Raw genomic sequence first — 24,666 nt, 5'->3', positions numbered from 1 at the left:
CTTCACCCATACTTTTCATTTTACTCTGCATTGGCAAAGACGTGCTGCAAGTAAGATAACTCTAATCCTTATTTTGTAAGGTTTCCAACTTAGCCCTGAATTCAGTGAATTCATACCACCATGAGAAACATTTTTAAGATCAGGAACTAATATGCTTGGAGATAACATTAAGATTAGTGTGGAACGTACAACCCCATACCTTTTGGAGAGATGAGATGTATTTAATTTATGAGAAGTGGGTCATGCGAAATACAAAATATATTTTATCTCACCATTATGCTGGGAGATAATCACTCATCCTAAATTGAGAACTTTTTGCTTTTTTAAAGCACCTAATTAGTTATTACACTTTGTGAATTTTTGTATGGTTTAAATAAATTAGATTGATTAAGACAGTTTACAGGCATTGTAATTTAATCATCAAATGATAATAGATGTAGTTTGACCTTAAGCTTTTTTAAATTTAATAAGAGACTAGTTTCTGAGCTCCACAGTCCAAGCTAAGATATAACACATAAAATCATTTTTCACTCACATCATTATTACAATATTAACATACCAGAATTGATGGGTTTCGGGGTATCAGTTTAACTGTTTGATATTTTTCTTCAAGATTCTTTTAGGTTTAGAGTATTTGTGTTTGACCTTCAGAATGATGTCTTTAAACCCAGTTTATAAATAATGATACAACATTATGGATTTTGTCATGTGGATTAAGAATGAGTATGAAACTCTAAAAGTACATTGACAGACTGATATTATGTCAGATGTTTTCTGGGCCCTTAATTTATTCCTGAATCATATAGAATTCTCTTTGTAAGTTAGTGGTTAAAGTACAATCACTACAGCATAACCCTTTTGACAATATTTAGGATACTGCTCTTACTGTGCATTTAATTTTAAAAATGTACACTTAAAATAATACACAATTTTATAATACTTTGTTTTAATTGATATTATGCATGTTAAGGACATTATTTTACTTGATCATTTAGGAATAACTCAAATTTTAGACTTAACTCTTTAATTTGACATTGCTACAGTACTGATTGTGTCAGATAGTCTTTATCTTTACTGTCCTATGTTCTTCTTTCTTATCAAAAACAGTTGTGTCGTAGACTATTAATTCTTCATTTCTTCTTAGCGGTAATAACCTTGAGGAGTTTTTCAGGCCTGTGCCATTTTTAATACAAGACATAATAAATCCTGCAGAGACAGGGCTCACACAAGCTTGACCTATTTTCTAAATTTCCTTTGCTGTTATGGCTATAAAATTGTATTTCCTATGTTTTACCCTGTGGATGTGTTGTCCTAGTTTATATCAGCAGTGTAACATTAAGTTATGCAGTAAAATGTCATCTTAGCTTTCCAGAAGCTTTTACAGTCATTTTTATTTACTGTATGCAGGGTATTCCAAAAGGAATGCAAATATTGATCTATTAAAATGTTTTTGAATGATCTAGAAACTAGACCTTATCCCATATTTATATAATAATTCCTGTAATTCCAGTGACATCAGATATAAACAGTGAACTTTGAAGGACCAAACACAAGGAGGAGAATGAGGCAGATTTTAAGTGTTGCACTATGTTTTACGTGTCAGGTCCTAATTGATCATAATATGATCCTAATAATAAAATCATGTTAAAGCTTCTGTCAAACTCTTAGAATAATCAAATCTCAATCATATAGACATACACTGTTGATGTATTTTTATAAACAATGGAGTTTATATTAACTTATATCTGTGGCTGTTTTCCAATTTTAAAACTAACACTGGTATTAAAAACAGTTTTTGGTTATCTGCAAGTTATGTTACTTGTATTCCAAATAATGTTGTGTACCTGGCCTTAATATTATATTGAGGACTGTAGTTCAGTAATTTAAATATATTTTCTTAAATTTGTGTTTATTTTGCCTAATGAATATAGATTATATATATATAGAATATAGAAGAGCAGCTGCTTTCAGATTACTTCTTATTATGTATATTATAGAGACATAAAATATCACATTTGTCTTTTTCCATTTGAATTTTATAGAATACTGTTTTGTGGAAATGCATTTTAATGAAAGTTGACCACATGTGTGATGGGATGAAGTCTCCCCCTTCTCCAATTTTTTTTCATCAGTTTTGAAGAGGACGTTTAGACCTTTCAGGTTGTCACACCTTCTCCTGTTAGATTGCCATTGGACTTTACATACATCTTCCTGAAGAACCTGACATAGTGTCTGAGGGGATTAGGAGCAGACTCCTGGACTAATGTGTACTGGGGTTTATTCTTAGGACTTGTGTAGATAAGTGTTCAGTAAGCTTTTTGAACTACATGCTCAATTTCTTTTTTTTCCTTGATTCCAAGTAATTTTAAAGTTCACTCGTCTTAATAATTTTACAAAGAATTCAATCCAGTGCTTTTAATATTGTGATTCAGTGCAGGCATGGTCTTACTGTGATGTTGCTGCTGTGTTTATGCTTCAGTAAAACTGGCTGAGGACAAAGACATTGATAACTAGGCATCATCACATTTTCTCCATTGCACAACTTTAAATACTCCCACGTATTCATATAAATCATTATGAGCTACAACAATCAAGAATGGCATGACTGTTAAGGTAAATTGATGAATATGAGGAAATTAAAATCACAAAAGGAAGTCTCCATGATTTCTCCGTGATCAATTTCTGTCGTATCATAAATAAACAAGCGGTCACAGTGTTTAGTAAATACAAACCACTTTTACCCTGACGAGCTCATCACTGCGGTGTAATTATATCACTGTGCTGTTGTTGCTGTTTTGGCATGCCCTATGTGTTAGGGCACATGCATGCAAGGATATCGTCAGTTGTCATTATTTTGTTTTTTCAGATGATCCAGAAGGTGCATTTGTACCTCCTGAGTTTGACAGAACAGGTAACACTTTTGAAGTAAGTATTCACATTTCAGTTGTTCAGTGGCATTTTAAGTGTTATTGCTTTGAAAAAAATGTCTTTAAATAATTTCTTTTAAAATGCAGAATAATATTTGAAATGACAATTGAAGTCTTAATATGTAGAACTGCAACCCACAGATATTGCTGTGTTATGTAATGTGTTTCTTTTTAAAAAAATCCTGTTTCTTCTATTATTCTCATTATTGATATGTTTTCACTATTATTGTTCTTTTGAAAATTTACTTGCTGTCTTTTTTTCTAAAAAAATCATACAGTGATCCACTTTTTGTTAGTCTTAGCAGATGTTTAAAGAATTTAGACCAATTTAGGTAAAGAAATTGATCATTACAGTGTATACAGTGCATATCCAGAATGTTTTAGAACAAAAGTACTGTTTTTTACTATATCACTAAATTATAAATAAATATACTATATATTTACAAAATATATATATACTTACTATATACTTTTTGAACATCAAAATAACATAGGTACAGTGGTAGTACATAGTGTATATATTCACCTTTTAGAACAACTTTAGGCTTGTAATTTGAAATTATACCCATGGAAATGAGACTAGCCGTATGAGTTCTTTAAATGCAGGTGCTATCAACCAGAAAAAAGTGATACTACTACTTTATATTGTGCCTCTATGTATGACATTTGTTTCATGAAATTTAGTGTAGGAAGGAAGATAGCATAATGGAATTATTGACTTTTTGATTAAAATTCTGGCAACCAGCACCATATTAGTGTACGTTTAATCTAAGGTAAATCAATATCACACAATCTCCATTTCAAAGCAAATATTCTGAACATCAATGCAGACTAAAGTCTCCAATTTGGGATAGAAAGAACATTAAGAGTTCTATTGTTTTCTAAATCACAGGATAGGGATTTCTCTGGATACTGAATTTGATGAATGATTGTATAGCTTACCTACTTTTATTGTATATAGCAAGCTGTTGAATACATTTTCAGAACTTGTTAACCCCATTAAGTGAATGTAAAGATTCCAGGTGAGTAAACATAGTTCAGAAATGGTGTGTTCATACTTACAACTGCAGTTAATGAATAGCAAATAACACTGCTTCAGATAAAGGATACCATTTTTTTATCTTCAATGGTATGTTCAAATTCCAAGATTACTTTTTCACTCCTGTACAAGTTCCCAGATTTCCTTAGTCTTGCATACACTGTGCATTCCTTTTACTCTTTCTTCTGCCTGCTTATAATAGTAGATCTGTGTTAAAACAATAAGTTCAAAACATGTTATTTGATTGTTTATATTGCTGTCTGTATAAGCATGTCTCAGCACATGACTTGGCTGTCCAATTGTTCTCATTTTTTTGAGTGTGTCTGACAAACTGTCTTTTATGATTTGGTTCACTGCTGACCCAGTTCTGCATTTTAAGTGTTGAACAGACTTGAATGGATGATTGAATACTGGACCCATATAGAAATATGAATATTTCTAAATGTATGTGTTTAATTTCTTCGCTATTTCACATGTAGTATATTATACTAAAATGAAAAAAAATTATTTGAATGCAACAAATTCTTTTTAAAAATTCAAGCAGTGTTATGATATTTATGCTCATTATAAATGTTAAGATATGAAAAATAATATACACTTTTTCTTATACTTAACAATCATTTTTAGTCCAGGTTTTGATTTAGATTAGGCTGACATAGGCTTCTTTCCACTTGTATTTGTATCTTCCACCTGAGCAGTCAGTTGAAAAAGAAATCTGCATCTAGTAGAAGAAATGATGTCTTTCACTGTAGCTAAACAGTTGGAAATGTTAAAAGTAATTTATGTTAATATGTTATTAGTTATATATTAACAATGCTTTCAATCAACTTTTTGTTAAAAGTCGTATTATTTCCCTGTTATCATCTCAGTTTCCTTGATTTGTGTTGGTTTAAATTGTATTTATTTAGACTCAAAATTTCTTACAACCTTTCAGGTATGTTAAATGAAAATTAAATTATTTGGGGAAAATTCATGTATCATTAAATTCATTAAATTAATTTCTATGAAGTGATGAAATGCATGGGGTCACATTGTATTTTGTAGAAAGTTACAGGTTACTTTCTTCATGCTTTCATGTACAGTATATCAGTAAGATCCGTAGGGGAAAGTTGGGTATACTGTGTTGTACAGTGCTATAAGAGTATGACAATTAGGATTTATTTCTCACATAATGGAAAAAATATCTATAGTCAGTGAGGCATGTTATTTGCTGCAATTATCATTGTTTACTTATATCAGCCTGCTGCTGGTAACTACCTCATTCTTCCTTAAAGCAGCTGACAAAAAATATTGTAATTTAGGCAGTGCTTCAGAAAAAAATAAGGCATCCACAGGCCTGCTAATCATATTGTAGCAAGTCTTGCCAGTAATTTAGTGAGTGGGATTTTTAGTGAACTGTTAGCTTTCATATCACACTTCAGGGTAGAGAGATAAACACCTGAGCTCTCGGAGAGCTTATATTGTTGTTTTATCCTTGACTGCTTATTATGTTCAGTAACCTATTGAAGTCAGACAAAAACAGAAGAGAGCTGGGGAAAAGCTGAATTTCTTATGTGAAGTTACATGGTTTATATTTATGGTTCTATAATGTAAGAGAAATTCACATTTCATCACTTTCACATTAAACTTCAATAATTGGTTTTATTTCTGTTTTTCTGTTTTTAGCTTCTATTTCTTATATTTCATTTTGTGTGCCTGCATTCTATGCCCTTCTGGCTCTGGAAACTTGACATGCATAGACTTAACAGCCCATTTGTACAGAATGTGTAAAGTGTTTCAACTGAAGTTGCGATCTTGTTTTAAGTTTCTTTGATCTCTTTTGGTTCTTTCTATTACTCTGTATATCAAGTAAAATAAATGGCACCCAGGAAAAATAATTACATATTTGTCAGATGTAGCCTGAAATGTGTATCCTGTCATGCAAGATAAATCTGAAGTCCAGTTCTTTCTGGGAATTATTGATAATGGAAAGGCATGACCTGCTAATTCCTTATTGACTGTTTAATGGGTTGATAAATGGGTTTTATAAAAAATAGTGCAACATACCATTTGAACTGTGAGAGTACAGTTAACATAGCACTGATTTTCTGTTATCTAAATGCTACATAAATTCCTTTAAATAATGTTTGTTCTGATTGTGGATCTACATTGATTTTGTCACATTGACTAATTTCAATGTGGTTAAGGTTCTTCCTCACTCAAGATGTTTCACTCTCTTATTCTCCAGGAAAGTTATACTGTTCACATATTTTTTCTTTTATGCATATTTGTGAGTTGTGTAATATACGTGTATAGGCTTATGTTACAGTGGAATGATCAAATAATTTTTTTGAGCAGTTAAATTACGGGACACTTAAATTCCATTCAATAGAATTGTGAAGTTAATTAATGCCTATCACATGAAAATCATGTGGGCTCCTGTAACATTACAGTAAGGTAAGGTAATCTATCCAAGCTCAGGCTGTCACGATTATAGTCCCCCCTCCTTAAGGGTGCTCCAGCCCTTTCACTTGAGACTTTATTCTGTGCACCTGTTTCCTATTCCCAGCCCACCTTAAAAGCCAGGCGCTGACGCTCATCAGGGCTCTGCATCTGATTTCCATATCGTGCGAGTCCGGGACCTGGAAGCGCCTGGTCCCGTTAAGGTTTTAATCTCGGTTCCCGTTCCTGTTCCCTGTCTGCCGGTTCCGACCCGGCCTCTGGTTTTAATTCCGTGTTTTGATGGATCTCCTGGTTTTGGACTTACCCATTTGTTTGGATACTCTCTAAGGATTTCTCTTTTGGATTGTTCGCCTCGGCCACACCTCCCCCGTGCACCAGCGCACCGTGGACACGCCCCCCTGTCTTCAGCCCCGTATTCCTGCATGACGTTTCCCCAGTGTTTCCCCACTTCTTCGAATTGTGTCGTCCGCATAGGGTCCAGAAAGAACTGTTCGTTACACAGGCTGAGTGTGGTTGTGACAGTGACAGTTGTGACAGGAAATTACCAATATATGATGCACATTTTACTGAGCAACATTAAAAGTAGACTTCAGATTTGTTGGCAAAAGCTTTCTAAGCCATTTACGAAACAGTAACTCCTGAGTCTATCAGGGTGCCTATAGGAATGCATGATGTCAGTGTGTGATGTACTGCTACTCCATTCAGCTCTAACTCTTCTATAAGGTTCTGTCAGGCTTTAAGCATGTCAAGCTATGTCGGAGGGCAGAATGTCTCCCCTTCCACATAAAGAAACAATTGGTGAAGCCTAATTGGAATGCTGGGAATGAAATGCATAAGCAGAAAAATCTGCCTTTTGTTCTTCCATTCTTTATTTATCTGGTAGTTCCCCTCTCTCCATCGCACCTGAATAACTCTCCATAGCCGAAACACTGTGTCTTTCTTTTCAGCACGGAATAAACCTCTCCTTGTTCCCACACAAAAAAAAATGTTCAAATGGAAATGTAGCCATTGTATTTATTTTTCCCTGAACCACTAAACTCCTCCTCTGTATTTTAAAAGTTGTAAGAGAGAAGTCTATGCAATATATGTATTTAACCACTTCTTGAGCTTTTTTATACAGTGTTGTGTGAATGTAAGTACAATGCAATATTGAAGTGTTTTCACCCCTGCTAATCATGCATGAGACTCAATAAAGAGGCAGAACATGAAAGTTAATCTGAACAACAGCCCTTGGCTAGGCTCAGTTCAATTGAATTTACAAGGCTGGGGTGACAGCACAGAAGGATAAAGGCTAGGGATCGAGCTTGACCCTTTTGCAGAAGGTTGTATAAGAATACATACCAGCACCTCTGTCAGACACCACATACTTCCTGCTTGCTGCTTAATCAACACATTTTACGTTATCAATCAGAGTTGACAGCTGCCCTTATTGTGTAGCCACCTTTTCCACTTTCTTCTTTTCTTGCTGGCTGGAAATGACTGATTCATTCAAAGTATGTTGCATTCAGATGTTCACCAAGGAAAGAACTCAACAACATTCCTCAGGCTGAGATAAGACAAATTTCTATATTAAATAATGTTTGCATAGAAAAGCCTGGAATGTTGCAAGTATTGGAGGTACTTTGGATAAACATGTCTCCAGGACATGAAGGTATGATATCTATTGTGCTCAAAGAAACAAGATGTTATTTATAGGACTCTAGCACATGTCTTCCAATATTCTCAAGACAGGGATAATATCCATTGACTGGACAATTTGTAATATAGTGCCTATCCAAGTTATTATTCATCAAAATGTTACACTTCTATTAAATGTAAGGTTATTAGACTTAACTTAGACTCTCAAGTATGTGGCAATAGAATTATATGGAATAGTTATTATGGATTGTCCAATCTGTCTGGTTTAACCAAACTGCTGATTATTTTTAAAAAGTAAGAGCAGTTAAAGATTCATAGATATATTAAGATACTCAAGAACCTTTTGATAAATTTTCTCCTAAATAAGTTCTCAATTATAAACAGTTTTCATGTATTTGGAAAATGAATTGGTTAATGAATAGAAAACATTACAAATAAGAGATTAATGCTCAGACTGGGTTGATGTAATTAGTGGTGTACCACAGGGAACTGTTTTAGGACCACTTTTCTTCGTAAGTTGTATCAATTTGATATACTAGTCAAAATCTCAAATGACCTCAAATGCAAAAACATTTATTATAAATATAAGGTTAAAGAAAATGTTTATGAACAACACTAGGGTGTTTATTTTCATACATCATTTTAATTTTCTAGTTGTTGTGGAGAAGCAAAACAAAACTTTAGGTAATATGGTTTAAAGTATAATTTAAATCAAGGGATGTTATAATGAAACTAATCAAAGCACCATATGACCTAATTAAGAATATTGTGTGCAATTGTGATCACCATATCACCATGTTTGGTCATCATTCAGCTATTAAATGTCCTAGTCTAACAAACAAAGGTAATAAATCTCATATCTCAAATATGGAAGACTACAAGGGACCAGATGCAAGTATACACAATCTTCAAAGATATCTGAGGTGTTATCTAATGCAGCCCTATGGACTTCTGCACTTCTTCACTCAGGTAGTGGGTGTCTACCCAGCCATGTTGTGTCAGACTGTACTGTACTTTGGTAGCTTTTAAAAAACAGCTAGATGATATCCTCAGATCAATAATGTACTAAAACCAAATGAGCTAGATGGGCCCAATGGTTTTACTTGTTGAAAACATCAGCTGTTGTTTGTCCTGACATTCCTCAAAACTGGTTCAGATGTTAAATAATAACCATCAGCTGATTTTCTTTTTCAGCCCTACTCCTTGTTGCTGATTCAAAGCTACCATTAACTTTAGCAACATATTACTGATATATTGATCTATGTGTCATATATTTAAGAAAGGTTACAAACATGAGGAAATATTTTAGTCCATCTAGTCAGAGAACTGCAGCCATCTGCCCGCAGATTGAACCCGGGTCAACATTTTAGTAGTCAGGCAGGTATGCTAACTACTATACCACCCACACAGCAATAATTTTTTTATAAATATAATTTCTCTAAGGTACTTGATGAATTATATTTTTTCATAAAGAAAAAAAAGCATCCTTTAAATTTAACTGGATATTACTGAAGGAGAAATATAGTTGTTCCGTGTGTAATCTAATGCTGTAGCCAGCGGCGATATTAGAGGCTTAACTGAGTATGGATTGGAAAAATAGGCAATCAGATTTGCTTGGCTTGCTGACTGTCCTGGACTGTCTGCTTCTTTTACTGTTATGTTTTATTAGTGCTTTATGTTGTCATTGAAATTTTGCACATGCACTATCCATCATCGTAGAATGGGAATTGAACAGTAAAGGTGTTTCATAGAGAAGTGGTGTATTGGGAAATAATCAATACCTATGCACAAAACAGAGAATGAGACATACAGTAGTACCATCATTGAAAATTAACAATAACATGCACTGCTTTTCTGCGTGAAGTTATTAAACATTCAAACTGATCGATTCACTTTAGGTAATAGAACAACAAACAAGCTATTTCACAGCTATTTTTATATATTGTTTTCTTTTTATATAATGGTGAACTGTTGTTTCTTTTTTTGTCATTTTTTTTCAAAATGTGCCTTTTAGTTTATATTTAATCTTAAGTATAAACTTGATTTAAAAAAAAATGTTCACATTTTTTTTCCTTGCATTGGTTTATAGACCAGACCTTCATTTATAACCAAATATTTTGTAATTTACTTATATTATTTAAGGATTTGTGTTCTCTTGCTTGTATAAATGCATAGTGTAAAAGATTATAAATACAGGCAAACCACGTGGTCAATATGAATGATTTTTTTGTATGAAAAAATGTAAGATATGAATGTCACATCAGGTGTGTTACATTGTTTTTGAATAAGCGTTTTTGATAAGCTGTTATCCTTCTAGTTGTTTTCAATACAGAATGAGTTTATTAAGAGGAAAAAAGGAAACAGAATAAAATAATAACTTACCTTAGCCCTTGATACATCAAAACCTCATCCTAATTTCCACTTTCAGTGATGGCAACCTAAGAAGAGGAGGTAATTTAGCCCATTTCATAGTTAGCAGCTTATTGTTCTAAGGATGTCATCCAGCCAATTCTTGAAAGAGGCTTCAGCCATTATGGCTAGGTAGCTTTTTCCATACCGCCACCTCTCTTTGAGTAATGAAGTTTCTCTCTTGGTACTTCTTACATGTTTATCAGAAGCGTCCACATGTTCTGTTGTATGGGCCTTAATTTTCTGTCAGGGAATAGGCAGGTACAGTAGTTTTCCGAGGATCCTGTGTATAGCTGTGAATTCTGCGGGATGCAGAGGCAAACAATCCAAAATCGTAATCCAGAAGGAAGGTCAATAGGAGAAGCTAGAGATCAGATAACCAGAAAGAGCCGAGACAAACTGAGAAGACAGTCCAAAAGCCGAAATCTAAGAGACGAGATCAAAAAGGGAAAAGTTAAGTCCAAAAACCGGGAAATCCAATGAGACAAAAACGCACACTGGAGAGCTCTAAAGGAGGCTTTTCAATAGTGAGCATGGTTTGGTGTGAATACTGAAAATATAATACTAAAGGGAGAGGAACATGGTTGGATAATTGGTCCAGGAGTGAGAATCTGTGGAATCTGGTGCATGTGAGAATGTGATGGGTTCAGTTAGGACTGAGATCGTCAAACAGTGGGTTTGAGAATGTAATGGCGTTTGCAGGGGAGAGTGTGGGGCGTGATATTTTCAAAGTGTTGCAACTTTAAAATGTATCAAACCAAGAAGAAACTTAAATGTGGAAGAATGATTTGAGTGCTGTTAGTTCGTGTGCAGGATATTTAACTTATTTGTAATGCAGTCGTTACTGAAAAATAAGTATGCAGACTCTCTAATATCAGTTCTTTTTGAGGTACCATCTTCTGATTCTGATTCTGATTCTGTTGAATTCCTGAAAGTCCATAAATGTTGGTATTTACAGGCACACGTGTATTCCCTGGGTTCCACGCTGGCTGCTGCAATCGAGTACGTGATCGAGCCCGAGCTGGAGCCTCAGCTGAGCCACAACCTGAAAACCCTTTTGAATGAGATGCAACAAGAAAGGCCAGAAGACAGACCAAATATTGAGGCAAGGAGTTGGTCAAATATGACAGAAGTGTTTCGAATCAAGACCTGAATTTCTTAAACACCCCTTAAGATCCCAGTTTTTAATTACTGCATATTTAGATGTTTGTTTTAGATACTAAAATACTACAGTATATACAGTGCCTTGCGAAAGTATTCGGCCCCCTTGAACTTTTCAACCTTTTGCCACATTTCAGGCTTCAAACATAAAGATATAAATTTTTTATTTTATGTGAAGAATCACCAACAAGTGGGACACAATTGTGAAGTGGAATGAAATCTATTGGATTTTTGAAACTTTTTTAACTAATAAAAAAATGAAAAGTGGGGCGTGCAAAATTATTCGGCCCCCTTGCGTTAATACTTTGTAGAGCCACCTTTTGCTGCGATTACAGCTGCAAGTCGCTTGGGGTATGTCTCTATCAGTTTTGCACATCGAGAGACTGAAATTCTTGCCCATTCTTCCTTGCAAAACAGCTCGAGCTCAGTGAGGTTGGATGGAGAGCGTTTGTGAACAGCAGTTTTCAGCTCTTTCCACAGATTCTCGATTGGATTCAGGTCTGGACTTTGACTTGGCCATTCAAACACCTGGATACGTTTATTTGTGAACCATTCCTTTGTAGATTTTGCTGTATGTTTGGGATCATTGTCTTGTTGGAAGATAAATCTCCGTCCCAGTTTCAGGTCTTTTGCAGACTCCAACAGGTTTTCATCCAGAATGGTCCTGTATTTGGCTGCATCCATCTTCCCCTCAATTTTAACCATCTTCCCTGTCCCTGCTGAAGAAAAGCAGGCCCAAACCATGATGCTGCCACCACCATGTTTGACAGTGGGGATGGTGTGTTGAGGGTGATGAGCTGTGTTGCTTTTACGCCAAACATATCGTTTTGCATTGTGGCCAAAAAGTTCGATTTTGGTTTCATCTGACCAGAGCACCTTCTTCCACATGTTTGGGGTGTCTCCCAGGTGGCTTGTGGCAAACTTTAGACGAGACTTTTTATGGATATCTTTGAGAAATGGCTTTCTTCTTGCCACTCTTCCATAAAGGCCAGATTTGTGCAGTGTAAGACTGATTGTTGTCCTATGGACAGACTCTCCCACCTCAGCTGTAGTTCTCTGCAGTTCATCCAGAGTGATCATGGGCCTCTTGGCTGCATCTCTGATCAGTCTTCTCCTTGTCTGAGCTGAAAGTTTAGAGGGACGGCCAGGTCTTGGTAGATTTGCAGTGGTCTGATACTCCTTCCATTTCAAGATGATCGCTTGCACAGTGCTCCTTGGGATGTTTGAAGCTTGGGAAATCTTTTTGTATCCAAATCCGGCTTTAAACTTCTCCACAATAGTATTACGGACCTGCCTGGTGTGTTCCTTGGTCTTCATGATGCTCTCTGCGCTTTCAACAGAACCTTGAGACTATCACAGAGCAGGTGCATTTATACAGAGACTTGATTACACACAGGTGGATTCTATTTATCACCATCAGTCATTTAGGACAACATTGGATCATTCAGAGATCCTCGCTGAACTTCTAAAGTGAGTTTGCTACACTGAAAGTAAAGGGGCCGAATAATTTTGCACGCCCCACTTTTCATTTTTTTATTAGTTAAAAAAGTTTCAAAAATCCAATAGATTTCGTTCCACTTCACAATTGTGTCCCACTTGTTGGTGATTCTTCACATAAAATAAAAAATTTATATCTTTATGTTTGAAGCCTGAAATGTGGCAAAAGGTTGAAAAGTTCAAGGGGGCCGAATACTTTCGCAAGGCACTGTAGATATATTTTGTGCATATTATTTATTTCACTTAATATTGCAGAAAATAATGCAGGCTTCATAGAAGAATATGCATTATGATTTATTTTTTTAATCAAAGGCAATAATAACCCATGACAACATGAAAAAATAAAGAAGTGTGTATTTGCACTACCATCAATCTTTATTTTTAATCATAGAACATTTACTTAAAAGTGCTTTTTAATCTTTAACAAATATTCCTTAATTTTAACAAAAAATGTAATCGTAAAAGCCTCATTTTCTTACACCAGAAATTTACATTGACACCTTTTTTTAATTTGTTTTCTTAGACCTTATCTGTTGCCTGCTTATTCTGTTTTTTTCTTGTCAGGCTATTATTAGACTTGGGGAACTCCATCTAATGCAAGTGTCCTCTGCAAATATTTGTCGTAAGCTCTCCGCTATAGGAAGAAGAGTGTTATCAATTGAATCAGTCGGAAATTTCCAAGGTAATGAAGTGCATACATGTACAGTACTTGCTTGTTTCACAACTAGCAACCATTTATCTTTGCTGCATTTGTTCGTTCTACTCTCTCTCCCAAGGAAGTATGCCTCAATACAGATACTTTCAGATATTTCTTTGGTCAAGAATTTTTCACTATTACTGTATGTTTTCTAAGACAGCAGCACCAGGTAGGATTTTATAACCATGATGCCAAATGTTTACAAATTAGAGGACAAAGCCAGAGCAACTAAAAATAACAATCATTATATTCATTATAGTTATATCAAGAGTTTGCTATAGTAAGGGTTCCATTATCCTTATACTTTGTTTAATATATAAGATAATTAGGGTGAAGAGAAAAATAAAGAAGGTGTAAAAATTCAAATATGCACTTCAAAAATCATTTTTGAAAATTTGCATTATCTTTATTATCCAGTGGAGTTGTATATAAGTATTTAATATAAAACATTAAAATTCTATCATTTTAAGTTTCCAAAAATATAATGGAATAATAGATGAAGGCAAAGGAAGTATCCACTAGTTCAGAAAACAAATGTCAGTAGCACATGTTTACAGGGTGTTCTTAATTGTTCTCGTTGACAGCTTGCATTATATTGCCTCAATAGCTTGTTAAAGAATCAAAACTTCAGAAAAATATTAGATGCATAATTACCTCTGTTTTTACCTCTTGTTGTTTGTGAGTGTGCATTGATATTGCTTTAAAAATCTTAAACAATTTTATGTCATAGCTGTGTCTAAAAACCATGGAGATTAAATTTTTAAAAAATCTTAAGACAAACTAAATGCTCAGAAATAACACTTTGATTCACTGAGTCCTTCAGGGAATACCAACTTGCTTAAATTTTTTAAAATATTTTTTAAATAAATTCTACCTTGTTTGTTGTTCACATTGAGTCATCTTTAGCAGATTCCCTGTCCTGTGAGTGCTGTTGCACTAGCCCAGTGTGTATATGTCAGAAAGCGTGGGTAAGGCAGTTTTAGAAAACAAAGCTTTTTTTAAAATAACTGCAGAAAAATTCGAAGTAACCAAGATATTGTGCTTGCTCAATATAAAGAGAAAGACCTTGCTCTCTGGTCTTTATCTCTCCTTTTTTGTGAAAATTATACGACAGAAGTCATGGAGAAAATTAAAATGATGGATTATGTTCCACATATACATATCTAAAATATGCCTTTTACATATTGTTCGCAGATGGGAGTGAAAACTCATGGAACATTATAGAGCGGAAGACAATAGTTGAACACAAGCAGCAAGTTTTTGAACGCAATCCAGCAGACGGATCTTCCAGTACTGAAGATCTGACCTCTGATATGAATGTGTTAAGCATCAGAATTGCAGACATGACTGAGGGAAATAAATGTGCACAAGATATAAAAGAAGTCCATGAAGCTCTACTCAAAGGAGAGGCTATAGCAAAAGATCTGGCCCAGGACAGAGCTGAAAAGGAGGGTTATACTCTTTTAAACCGAGATGAATGTACTTTTGAGCTGCAGTTGGAGTCAACAGCAACTGCACCAAGTTCAAGGAATAATTCTACAGTAAGGAAACAAACACTAGAAAAGCCTGGAAGGACAATGGTTGTCCTGAACCATTCACACTCAAATCACATTTCAAATCCCACCAGCCATCCTATTCTGCCTTTTCATGTTGACAGAACTGTATCTGTGACAGACCTTTCTGAAGTATTGCCACAAGATCAAACATTTAAAATATCTAAAGTCAAAAGTAACAATTATAAGTCAGTATCTCAGTATTCTGATATTCCAAAGATTGTCAACGCTATTGATGCCATGCACATTAAAACTGTTCAATCCTTTGAGCATTTGCCACCGAGGAACAAAAATGTATGTTCTTCACCAAGTCATCATTTCCAGGCCCCTATAGAATCCAATGAAAATATTTCTTCTCTCCAAAATACTGAGTTTAAAGTAAGCAGCAGCAACCTGAACAATAATCCAGCTATACTGAAGTCTTCCTCTCTTAATGAAACCGCGGCAAACAATAACAATCCCATGAAGAAAAGTATGTTTTGTCTTAATGAAGAAACTCGGGATGAAGTAAGTACTGAATATAATGTGAATTTTTCAATTAAGTGGTGTGACAGAGTGCAATGACCATGAGGCCACCACAAGTGGCTGCCTTGAAAACAGCCAACATAATATGATCAGTAAATAGCTCCACCTGTTTATAGTTTTCTGATTGAATGAAGAACAGAAGTTTCTGTAGGAACCGGCATGTCACTGTGTGACGTTTGGTTTGTTTCTTTGAGTTAAGAACGAGTTAAGAGTGGGGTCAGTAAACCCCCAGTTTGTGTGTTGGTGTCTGGGTGTGGCTTCATGCAGGACTACGGTCAGTGGTGACTGTTGTTTGTTTTTATTATATTTAATTTTTAGCAAAGTCACAAAAGTTTGTTTAAGTATGAAGGTTACTTGAAAACCAATGTAAAATCAGCCTTGTGTTTCTTTTATTGTCAGTGGATATCCCTGAAAGAGTTGCTCTCTCGGTGTGGCAGGCCATTAACGATTAATGAGCTGTTTGCTCTATGTCACACTTGTCTCTCCACTCTCCAGACCTACATAGATTATCCAGGTATGCCTTTTAAAATCCAAATGCCCATCTCCTTTAGTATTTTACAATATAAAGCCTTAACATATCTTTCTTTTAATTTATTAAACTCTAATGCATTGTATGATCTGTGCTTTTAAATGGAGTGAATTAAATTTAGTTTAAATGTATTTTAACTGTTTACTAAAACACTAAAATTCAAATGAATACATAATTTTATATTTAGGTGATGCATGAACAGCATTATAAGTAGTTTTATATGAATCGGTTCATGCAAAATGTTAATATGGGTAATATTATTATTATTATTATGCTAAGGAGTCTTACATTTTAATCATTAGTTACAATTTAATTAGATTCAAAAACACAGTAATTTATATTGTACACTCTGAATTTATGCCTAACATTTCTTGATGTTAAAAAATAGACCAATATGTGAGAATGAGGCATTAATAAAAACATTGTTGTCTTGTTGGAAATGTGTAGAATATGACATTTGTTTTTTTCAACAGCCTATATATGCATGGATTCTGTGTATGTCGGTTGTGAGGGAGAAGTGCTGTTCTTAATCCCCAAAAAAACAGGTATTCTGACCAATCGCTGATTATTTTCTCAAAATAAGATGACTGGAAATATAGTTTGGAGGCCGATTCAAACTAAGAGACTATAACCCACGTGGTCTTTGCCACCTAATGAGATTTTTTTTAATGTGAATATTTCTTTCTATCTTTATTTCTAGGCTCCTGTGACACGTTTTACATAGCACCCGAATTTCAGCAACATGGAATTGTCACTGAAAAGGTTTGGATATTATAGAAATGTGTACCCTGTTACTTAATTTTTAATGTTTGTTTTTCTGGCATATTCTTTCTGTTCCATTTAAAGGTTTGTGTCTATGGGATAGCGGCAGTCCTTTGGGCTGCGGCAAAATTTAACATTTCACCCAATCAAAAATTGCCGTTGCCGAAAACATTAAAAAGGCTTCTTCTTGAGATGGCAAAAAGGACTCCAATTGAGAGACCATCGATTGCCAAGGCACAAAAGGTACCTGCTTTGTTATTTGTGTAGCTTCTGAAGGGGCTAATGTAATCATTCTAAGTATCACTTACTGTATAGTTCACTTGTCCCCAGAAAGAAGATATAAATGCTGTAAGCAATGCCTGTCTTTATGAATTCCTAAAGTGCTAATCTACATAAAGTCTGGCAATCTACGTTTTTATTTTAAATGTACGATAGAATTGTTTTCGATGCATTTATAAAACATTTGATTTTTACAAAAATAAAGATAGTAAAAGATGATATTTAGTGTAAATTGCATTGCCACAAGTTTAGTCTGTTGAATGTACTGACATTCTTGAATTTAGTAGATGATTGATCTTAAACATGTTAAACATCCAAGTAAGATTTTTGTAGTTTGGTGCCTCTATCTTAAAGCGTCCATTTATAAGTCTATGAAAGTATATGGGAAACATGTTAGGTGAAGCATACTTCTACTAATATACAATGTTCTGTTCCTGATTTTGCAGAGTTGCAGTGATTATCTCCTTCAGCATGGAACTAATGCTGAGAAGGTTTGGGCTGACCTGATTAACAGTGTTCACCAGGTGCATCTTTGATTTTTTTTTATAAAACAGATGTGCATCTTTTACATGTGTTGTTATTTCTGTTGCCAGTGTGGGCAGGTTAAATATCAGTCATATTATACTTCCTAACACTTAAATACAAAATTATCATTTCAACATTTGTAGTATGGTATCCTATTGTGAGACAGGAGGGCTTCTATTTTATTTTTTTTAATGTTAAAGCACATTTGTTATTATTTCAAACAGTCAATGGGCAAATTATATCAGCTATATAATTGTATTTATTGAGTCTTTATTCAGTGTTCATTATCTGGATTTTGTACTATATCAGCTTGGGAAGCTTGCTGTATTATCTCTGGGGCCCTGTCAGCTAGCACAATTCATTGTAGCTTTAAATTTGCATTTTCAGTGTTATGCTTCCACCCTGAGTAAAAATAGGGAAGTACATGATGGTCTTCATTTTATTGCTCAGAACAGAATTTGAATTGCTTGAAAATAACATAAGTAAATTCTAAAAGATTTAAGATGTTTTTGTTTTTCTCATAGTTATTTAACAGGCATGATGTAATGGAATCTCAAAATGTTGTGGATAATAAGATCCTGTCATATCAACAAGATCCTTCAGGTTTCAAGACTGGTAATTATTTTTTTAAATGGGAATGGTAAATCAGATCCATTAACATTTTAATTTTATTGCTTTCACTAAAATCATACGTTTGCAACTACTTAAGTTTTACTGCCATGTTATTATGAATGAAAATATTAGAAAAGAGCCAGAGATGTGTTGTAAAAGTCTTAAATTGCTTAAATTCTTGTTTTAATTGCACAGGATTTGTGCCGATTGCTGGTGAGAATAAACTGTCAGCTGTGCAAGGCCCAGTTCCTTGTCAGTACTCTGTGAGCAACTCTCATCTGCCTGCTGCCTTCACTTCTTTGAAAACACATTTCAGACCCATTGTCCTGTCACAGAATACTGACATTAAAGGGTAATGACACACCTTTCATTTCTGTAGTATTTTCAGAGTGGAACATGTGCCTTAATTAGCTGTTTTATTCTATTCTTGAATGAATATGCACGTCTTCGTAGTTTTAGATGTGACACAATTGTAAATGTTCCAGTATGCTCCTGTGTACTTTTGATTTCTAAAGCAGTGATGGACAGTGAGATCCAAAGTCTATAGGATTTTCCAATTTGCATGTTTCAGATGTTAAAGAGTTGAGGAAAATCAACACTTTGATCAGATGAAGCCTGAATTTGGGCTCTGGCTGTTACCAGCCCAGCTGATGAGCATGATTCCCTATTGGCTGATGCTCACAAGCTAGGGCAGTTTCTGGCTTTCATATCATTTAAGCCTGCGATTATTCAGCTGGTGCATTTGAGCTGCACTGGTTTTTGTTTTCATATCTGTTATGCTCACATTTAGCATATAACTGTATATCCGAGTGTTCAACATTGGAGGAAATAAGTAAAATGACATGTGTATCTTCAGGACTAGGTTAGGCATTTTTAAATAGTGATAGGTTCAGAGCATTTGCCTGGGCTTGGAAGAATCACTTTGCCTTTAAAGAGGACAAACTAAGAGCAGGATGAAAGCAGACAGTTTAAAGAGGTGCTCTGGAAACATTTCAGTCCTTAATAGTTATACAACAGATGCACTTAAAGGCTTTTTTCATTCCATTTACTAAAATTGATATTCTTGAGTTTTACCTCAAAAATGTAAAGACAAAATCTTATGCCAGAATCAATGTTATTTGCATTGAAAATATCTTTAGATCATTTATTTAAATACCTGAATTACTTTAACGTTTTTTTTCTTCTCATGTGTGCATTTGTAGGTTTCAAAATGAATGTAAAACCTTCAGTGCAAAACAGCATGTTAAAGCTAAAAATCAAGAAATTCAGCAGGAGAATGGAGAGGTCCTTTTGAAAGATATTGAAAATGAGGAGGAGGAGGATGTCAATGAACCTTTATGTCATGAGGGAGTTCAAAAGAGCCCTATACCAGACAATGACTTTTCTTCTACACCTTCCAGTGGAAAAACGCTAATAAATTCCCCATCTTCTATTTCTTCAGACTCCACAAATCAGGAGAAAAGGAGTAACACAAATTCCGAATCATTTTCAGACTATGCAGCTGCTTCAGCATTACCTGAAAATTCTGTTGGCAATAATTTTAATAATTTTCTTCTGAGACAGGATCCGAAAACTGGACTTCTAACTTTATTACCTGTACAGATAGCTGTTACAGAACCGATTCCAGGACTGGAGTTTAACATAGCTCCACTATCTAGTTCATGCCAAAAACTGCCCTCTGGCTCCAGAGGAAGCAAGCCAGATGAAAAACTGGAGATGCCTGTCAGTAATAAGAGCACTGTTGATAATGCATCTGATGCTGAAATGAGCTGCTCTACATATGACATTGAGAAACAAGTAGACAGACATAATGTGGTTGAAGTTGTTGATCGCATGGCTTTAGCTCCTCTTGTTTCTCCAGCAAAAAGCAGAGGGAATATGCAAATAAAACCTGGTGGTACTGAAGACATTGAGACAGTAGAAATGGCTTGTTCCACAGGATGTTCGTCTGAAGATCAAGCTACAAAACAACCTCCGCCCTCATCATGTTCACACCAAATTAATTCAGGTCTACAGAAAGTGGTTCATCTTATCAAAGAGGAGTTTGCATTCGATGGCTATCTAGAAAATGGAGTGGAAGACCTTGCAATGGGTAATGATTTATCATCTGGAACAAAAAAACATATAATATAAAAAATCGCTATAAAGGAAGGAGTCTTGATAAGATTGCCATACATGTACACATGCAAGAAGAAAGAAAAACAGGCCTACATAATCCTGTCTCAAGCATTTAGATAGTGAGCAAGCTTTTTTACGTGTTTTTATTTTAAAAGGATGAAATACATTATTTTTATTTTTGTAAGAAGTGTTTATGCTTTAAAGTTTATACATTTTTAAATGTGTTGGTTTTGATTCTCTTGCAGAGTCTCGTTGTTGAAAAGGCAATAAAAAAGCTTGCACTATCAGCATTATCTTTGATGTTCGTTAAAATTATTTTTCAGAATTATGCTGTTTTTCTCTACTTAGGAGTAGCCTTTTTAATGAAGGCATTATGCCATTAACATTTAAATTTGTTAATTAGTATTTTCTGTATTTTAAAAGGGGAGTATATCTTATCATTAAAGGACCTCCAGCATGGGACTTTTTGTAGTGCAATATCTGAAAAATTCTGTGACCTGTACTGGGACAAACAATTATTAGACGAACTTTATAAAGTGGTTAACAGAAAACATGGTCAAATCATTCTGTAAGTATCTCATCTTATTATAAGCAATTACTGTATTTACATGGCCTAAAAATTGTTCTGTTCTTTTGTAATTGAAAAACAAGTATTTTAAATTAAACATTCAATTATTAAAATGAATTCATAATAAGTATTCATGAATAATAAATAAAATTATAATTCACGATAACCTTTGGTTTTTCAAGGTTACCAAATTACATTGGTAAACATTGAATTTTATATTCATCCTACAATGGAGAGCATGGAAATTAATACCGAGCCAGCTTGGTAATAACTGGTTATTTTTTCAACCTGTACTTCAATATAAAAATAAGAAAGGTTACAAACAAGAAGCCATTCTGCCTGTCTAGCCCTTTTGGTAATTTAGCAATGTAGATTTTGCAATTGACCAAGAATCTAAAGCTTGAACATGCTTTTCAGAAAAATAACTAATGAAGGACTAATGCAATAAGATTCACTTGCCTTTGAGGTATATAGATATCTTAGATATCTTGTCACTGTGGTACCTGAATCTCTGTAAAATGAAAACACTGATATATTCATATTTGATGACAAACTAATGAAGACAAAGTATGCTCCATCTTCTGAAAAAAGAGAATCTGGAAAAGGCAGTACATGTGGTTAGCATTTTAATTTCTTTTCATTAAATTCTTCAACAATAGCCACTTTAGAAACTTAAGAGGCTTATAATCAGTGGGCACAGAAGCATAATTTTAAGAACAAGTGCCATTTGCTTCACTGCATCTTTTGTACCATTGATCCCTATGGTAACAGCTGCTTGTATTTGTCTTGATGAGTCAGTTTGTTCATGATTTACAGGGACTTTTATGAGCCCTTTTAATTTATGTGATCTTTTTTTCTTGTTGACAAATACCTACCACAGAGAAAAGACAGTTCAGTATGAAAATTTTATTCACAGCTTTTTTTTAAAACTACAACTTACCTGTGTAGGAGTGTCAGTGTAAAGGTAAGAGTTTTATGTTAATAATGCTTAACTATGTAGATGCTGAACACAATTAAGGCATTTGCTTAGTTTTATAAACCACAGTTCTGACACTTTGCTACCATTAGATATATACTGAGAGGCATTAAAATACATCAAATGAATATTGTACTTGGTAGCCTCTCGGTCAGTATGTAAAGTACAGTATATCAACATCGATTCATTTTTAGTCCACTTTTTCTGTTGAGGGTTACCATCTAATTTCAAATTTACAGTTTCTTAACAAGAAATGTTCTCTAGAAAAAGATTTTCAATTTTATTTTTTAATTTGCATATTTAATTTTCTATTACTTGTTAACTGATAACTGTTTTCTGTCTTTGCATTATCAAGAACTCAGTTTAGTTCTGTAGAATTAAATTAAAATTCTGTCCATTAATGATTTAATGTGTTTCTTTTTTCAAATGTTTGCTGTGTTTCAGGTCCTCTTCAAAGGCATTGTCAAGCCTAGACAATACTGCCCAGCTAGCATCAAAGGTAAAGAAAAGGGCAGTTTCACCTCTGGGCAGAAAGCAAAGAAAGGCTAGAGATGCTTGTCAGTGCAGTCCTCCTGATTTGCACGGAAACAGATGTCAGAAGCTGAAAGTGATGCCCACAAACTCACAACCTCTACCCGTAACAGGAAATGCATGTTTACATAAAAAGAATACAGAAGAAGGAAAAGATTCTGGGGACAATGTCAGTCCAGGTAGAAAACACTGACGTCATTTTTTCTACTAGTTTTTTTTTGTTTATTTCATGGTCATGGTTTATTTATTTAGCCTGATTAAATTATACTTCATTTCTATATCTGTAAATATAAAATATAAAATCAGTAGCATGCTGCAGTGACATTTATTAATTCACAAAGTGTGCAAGAATCGAAACTACACTCTCTATGACAGTTTCACATGTTTTGCATTATTTTGTGATCTTTACAGTAAGCAATGAAGAATGTGCTGCTATAAATTCAAAAGCACAAAAACCATTACGGAATAACACTGAAGGTAAAATTATATGCTGTTTCCATTTCATTTGTCAAATTGCTTAATATTATTGAGGGTATCTTTAAAAATGTTAAATTAGGTATTTCTTGCAATCTACATGTCATGATACATATGTATATTTTTTGCATTTGTAATGCAAACAATATACATACAATATAGTATATATATATAGTATGCAGTAACATTTTTGAATAAAAAAAATTTGAATTTGTCATTCCTTATTTACCTTCAAGATTTTCTCATGAACACTGTATGATAGTGAGTACAGCAAAAATGTACTGGCAGGTAATGACGTCCCTACCAGCAGGAGTTAGTTGTCTTGGATACAGACATCTGAAGCAAAGAAACTTCCTCTTTTGCTCAATGTGCTCAGTTGACACCACAGCCAGTGAGTCTGATGACTAACACATGTAACTTGTAACTTTTCAGAATTGAAGAACCTTTTCATTCCTCTTCCTTCTTTTATGGGAAAAGATAAAATCATTGCTGATTTGGAACAAAACTATTTGAAAAGAACAGCTCATGAAATGGACTTGAATGATAGTAGTGGTGAAAATCCCTCTGACCTTGAGTCTTCATCACTTTCTGAAAGAGAGGGATATTTTACCAGCAGTGCCTTTTCTGTAAAGGGAAATTGTCAACTTAGCTTGGATTATTCTGAAGATATTGAAGATACTGATTCCTTAACCTCAGAAAGAATGCCTGAAAACACCTGTTCCCCATCCCCTTGTCCTGGACACATTCGGCAGTGCAGGCCAGGGTGGTCCGTTGCGTTTTATGGGGAAGATTGTTTTCATGAGGATGTGCAGAAGTATGTGAAAAAACTTGGAAGACAAAATGAGTCCCAGAGCACTGAAACTAAAATGCTGGTAGGTATAAAAGGGGTGAAGACTTTAAATGCAGTATTAAATGGTATAGTGTTAATATATTCGGCCAGAATTTACTGTTCTGAATTACTTTCAGTTGCTTTTATTATTTTAAGATTATACATTTTCTTGTTATTATTTTTCTCAAATCAGATACAGAAAGTAGTTTTTTTGTAAATTTGCTTGCAAAGGAATATCATTAAAGAGTAACTGTGTGTCTTAAACTGCATGTTTAAGACAAGCTAGGTCAGTATCCAGTATGTTTTTTGCTGTTTTCTTAATATTTAATTTGAATGTGATCAAATATAAATGTATTCAGAAGCATTTTGTTTTTATGCATTTTCATTCACTTTCCTAATTCTAATTTTAAATATTATTTTTTACTAACTAAATTAAATGGAGAAGGCTCTCATAGAAAAAGAACTTAACCAGGTATGTTTTGCAGATACCATTTTTTACTATAGTTTTTACCTTTGATTGTTTTTGTATACAGACCAAAGAAGGTTCATTTTATTTAGCTACAGTATATTTTACA

The 24,666-nt window shown here is 34.3% G+C and overlaps 1 protein-coding gene across 3 annotated transcripts in view; it reads left to right on the top strand.

Moving 5' to 3' along the window:
* The window catches only part of LOC102691477 (kinase non-catalytic C-lobe domain-containing protein 1), a 38,723-nt gene that overhangs the window by 4,688 nt on the left and 9,369 nt on the right, over positions 1-24,666 (top strand). For 2 of the 3 annotated variants that reach the window (XM_015347069.2, XM_069188972.1), the window contains exons 3-18: positions 2,867-2,925; positions 11,414-11,560; positions 13,678-13,795; positions 15,005-15,870; positions 16,288-16,402; positions 16,891-16,962; positions 17,118-17,179; positions 17,264-17,422; positions 17,905-17,982; positions 18,508-18,598; positions 18,791-18,947; positions 19,798-20,687; positions 21,137-21,281; positions 22,702-22,967; positions 23,200-23,265; positions 23,695-24,134. In XM_015347069.2, the coding sequence (XP_015202555.2) occupies positions 2,867-2,925; positions 11,414-11,560; positions 13,678-13,795; positions 15,005-15,870; positions 16,288-16,402; positions 16,891-16,962; positions 17,118-17,179; positions 17,264-17,422; positions 17,905-17,982; positions 18,508-18,598; positions 18,791-18,947; positions 19,798-20,687; positions 21,137-21,281; positions 22,702-22,967; positions 23,200-23,265; positions 23,695-24,134 (3,731 nt within the window). The remainder of the gene's footprint in view (positions 1-2,866; positions 2,926-11,413; positions 11,561-13,677; positions 13,796-15,004; positions 15,871-16,287; positions 16,403-16,890; positions 16,963-17,117; positions 17,180-17,263; positions 17,423-17,904; positions 17,983-18,507; positions 18,599-18,790; positions 18,948-19,797; positions 20,688-21,136; positions 21,282-22,701; positions 22,968-23,199; positions 23,266-23,694; positions 24,135-24,666) is intronic. The other variant, XM_015347070.2, reaches the window with a different exon arrangement.

Source organism: Lepisosteus oculatus, chromosome 4 (genome assembly GCF_040954835.1).
Source record: "Lepisosteus oculatus isolate fLepOcu1 chromosome 4, fLepOcu1.hap2, whole genome shotgun sequence".
NCBI lineage: Eukaryota > Metazoa > Chordata > Actinopteri > Semionotiformes > Lepisosteidae > Lepisosteus > Lepisosteus oculatus.
The sequence above is the reverse complement of the archived record's forward strand: the minus strand, read 5'-3'. Positions and strand labels throughout refer to the sequence as shown.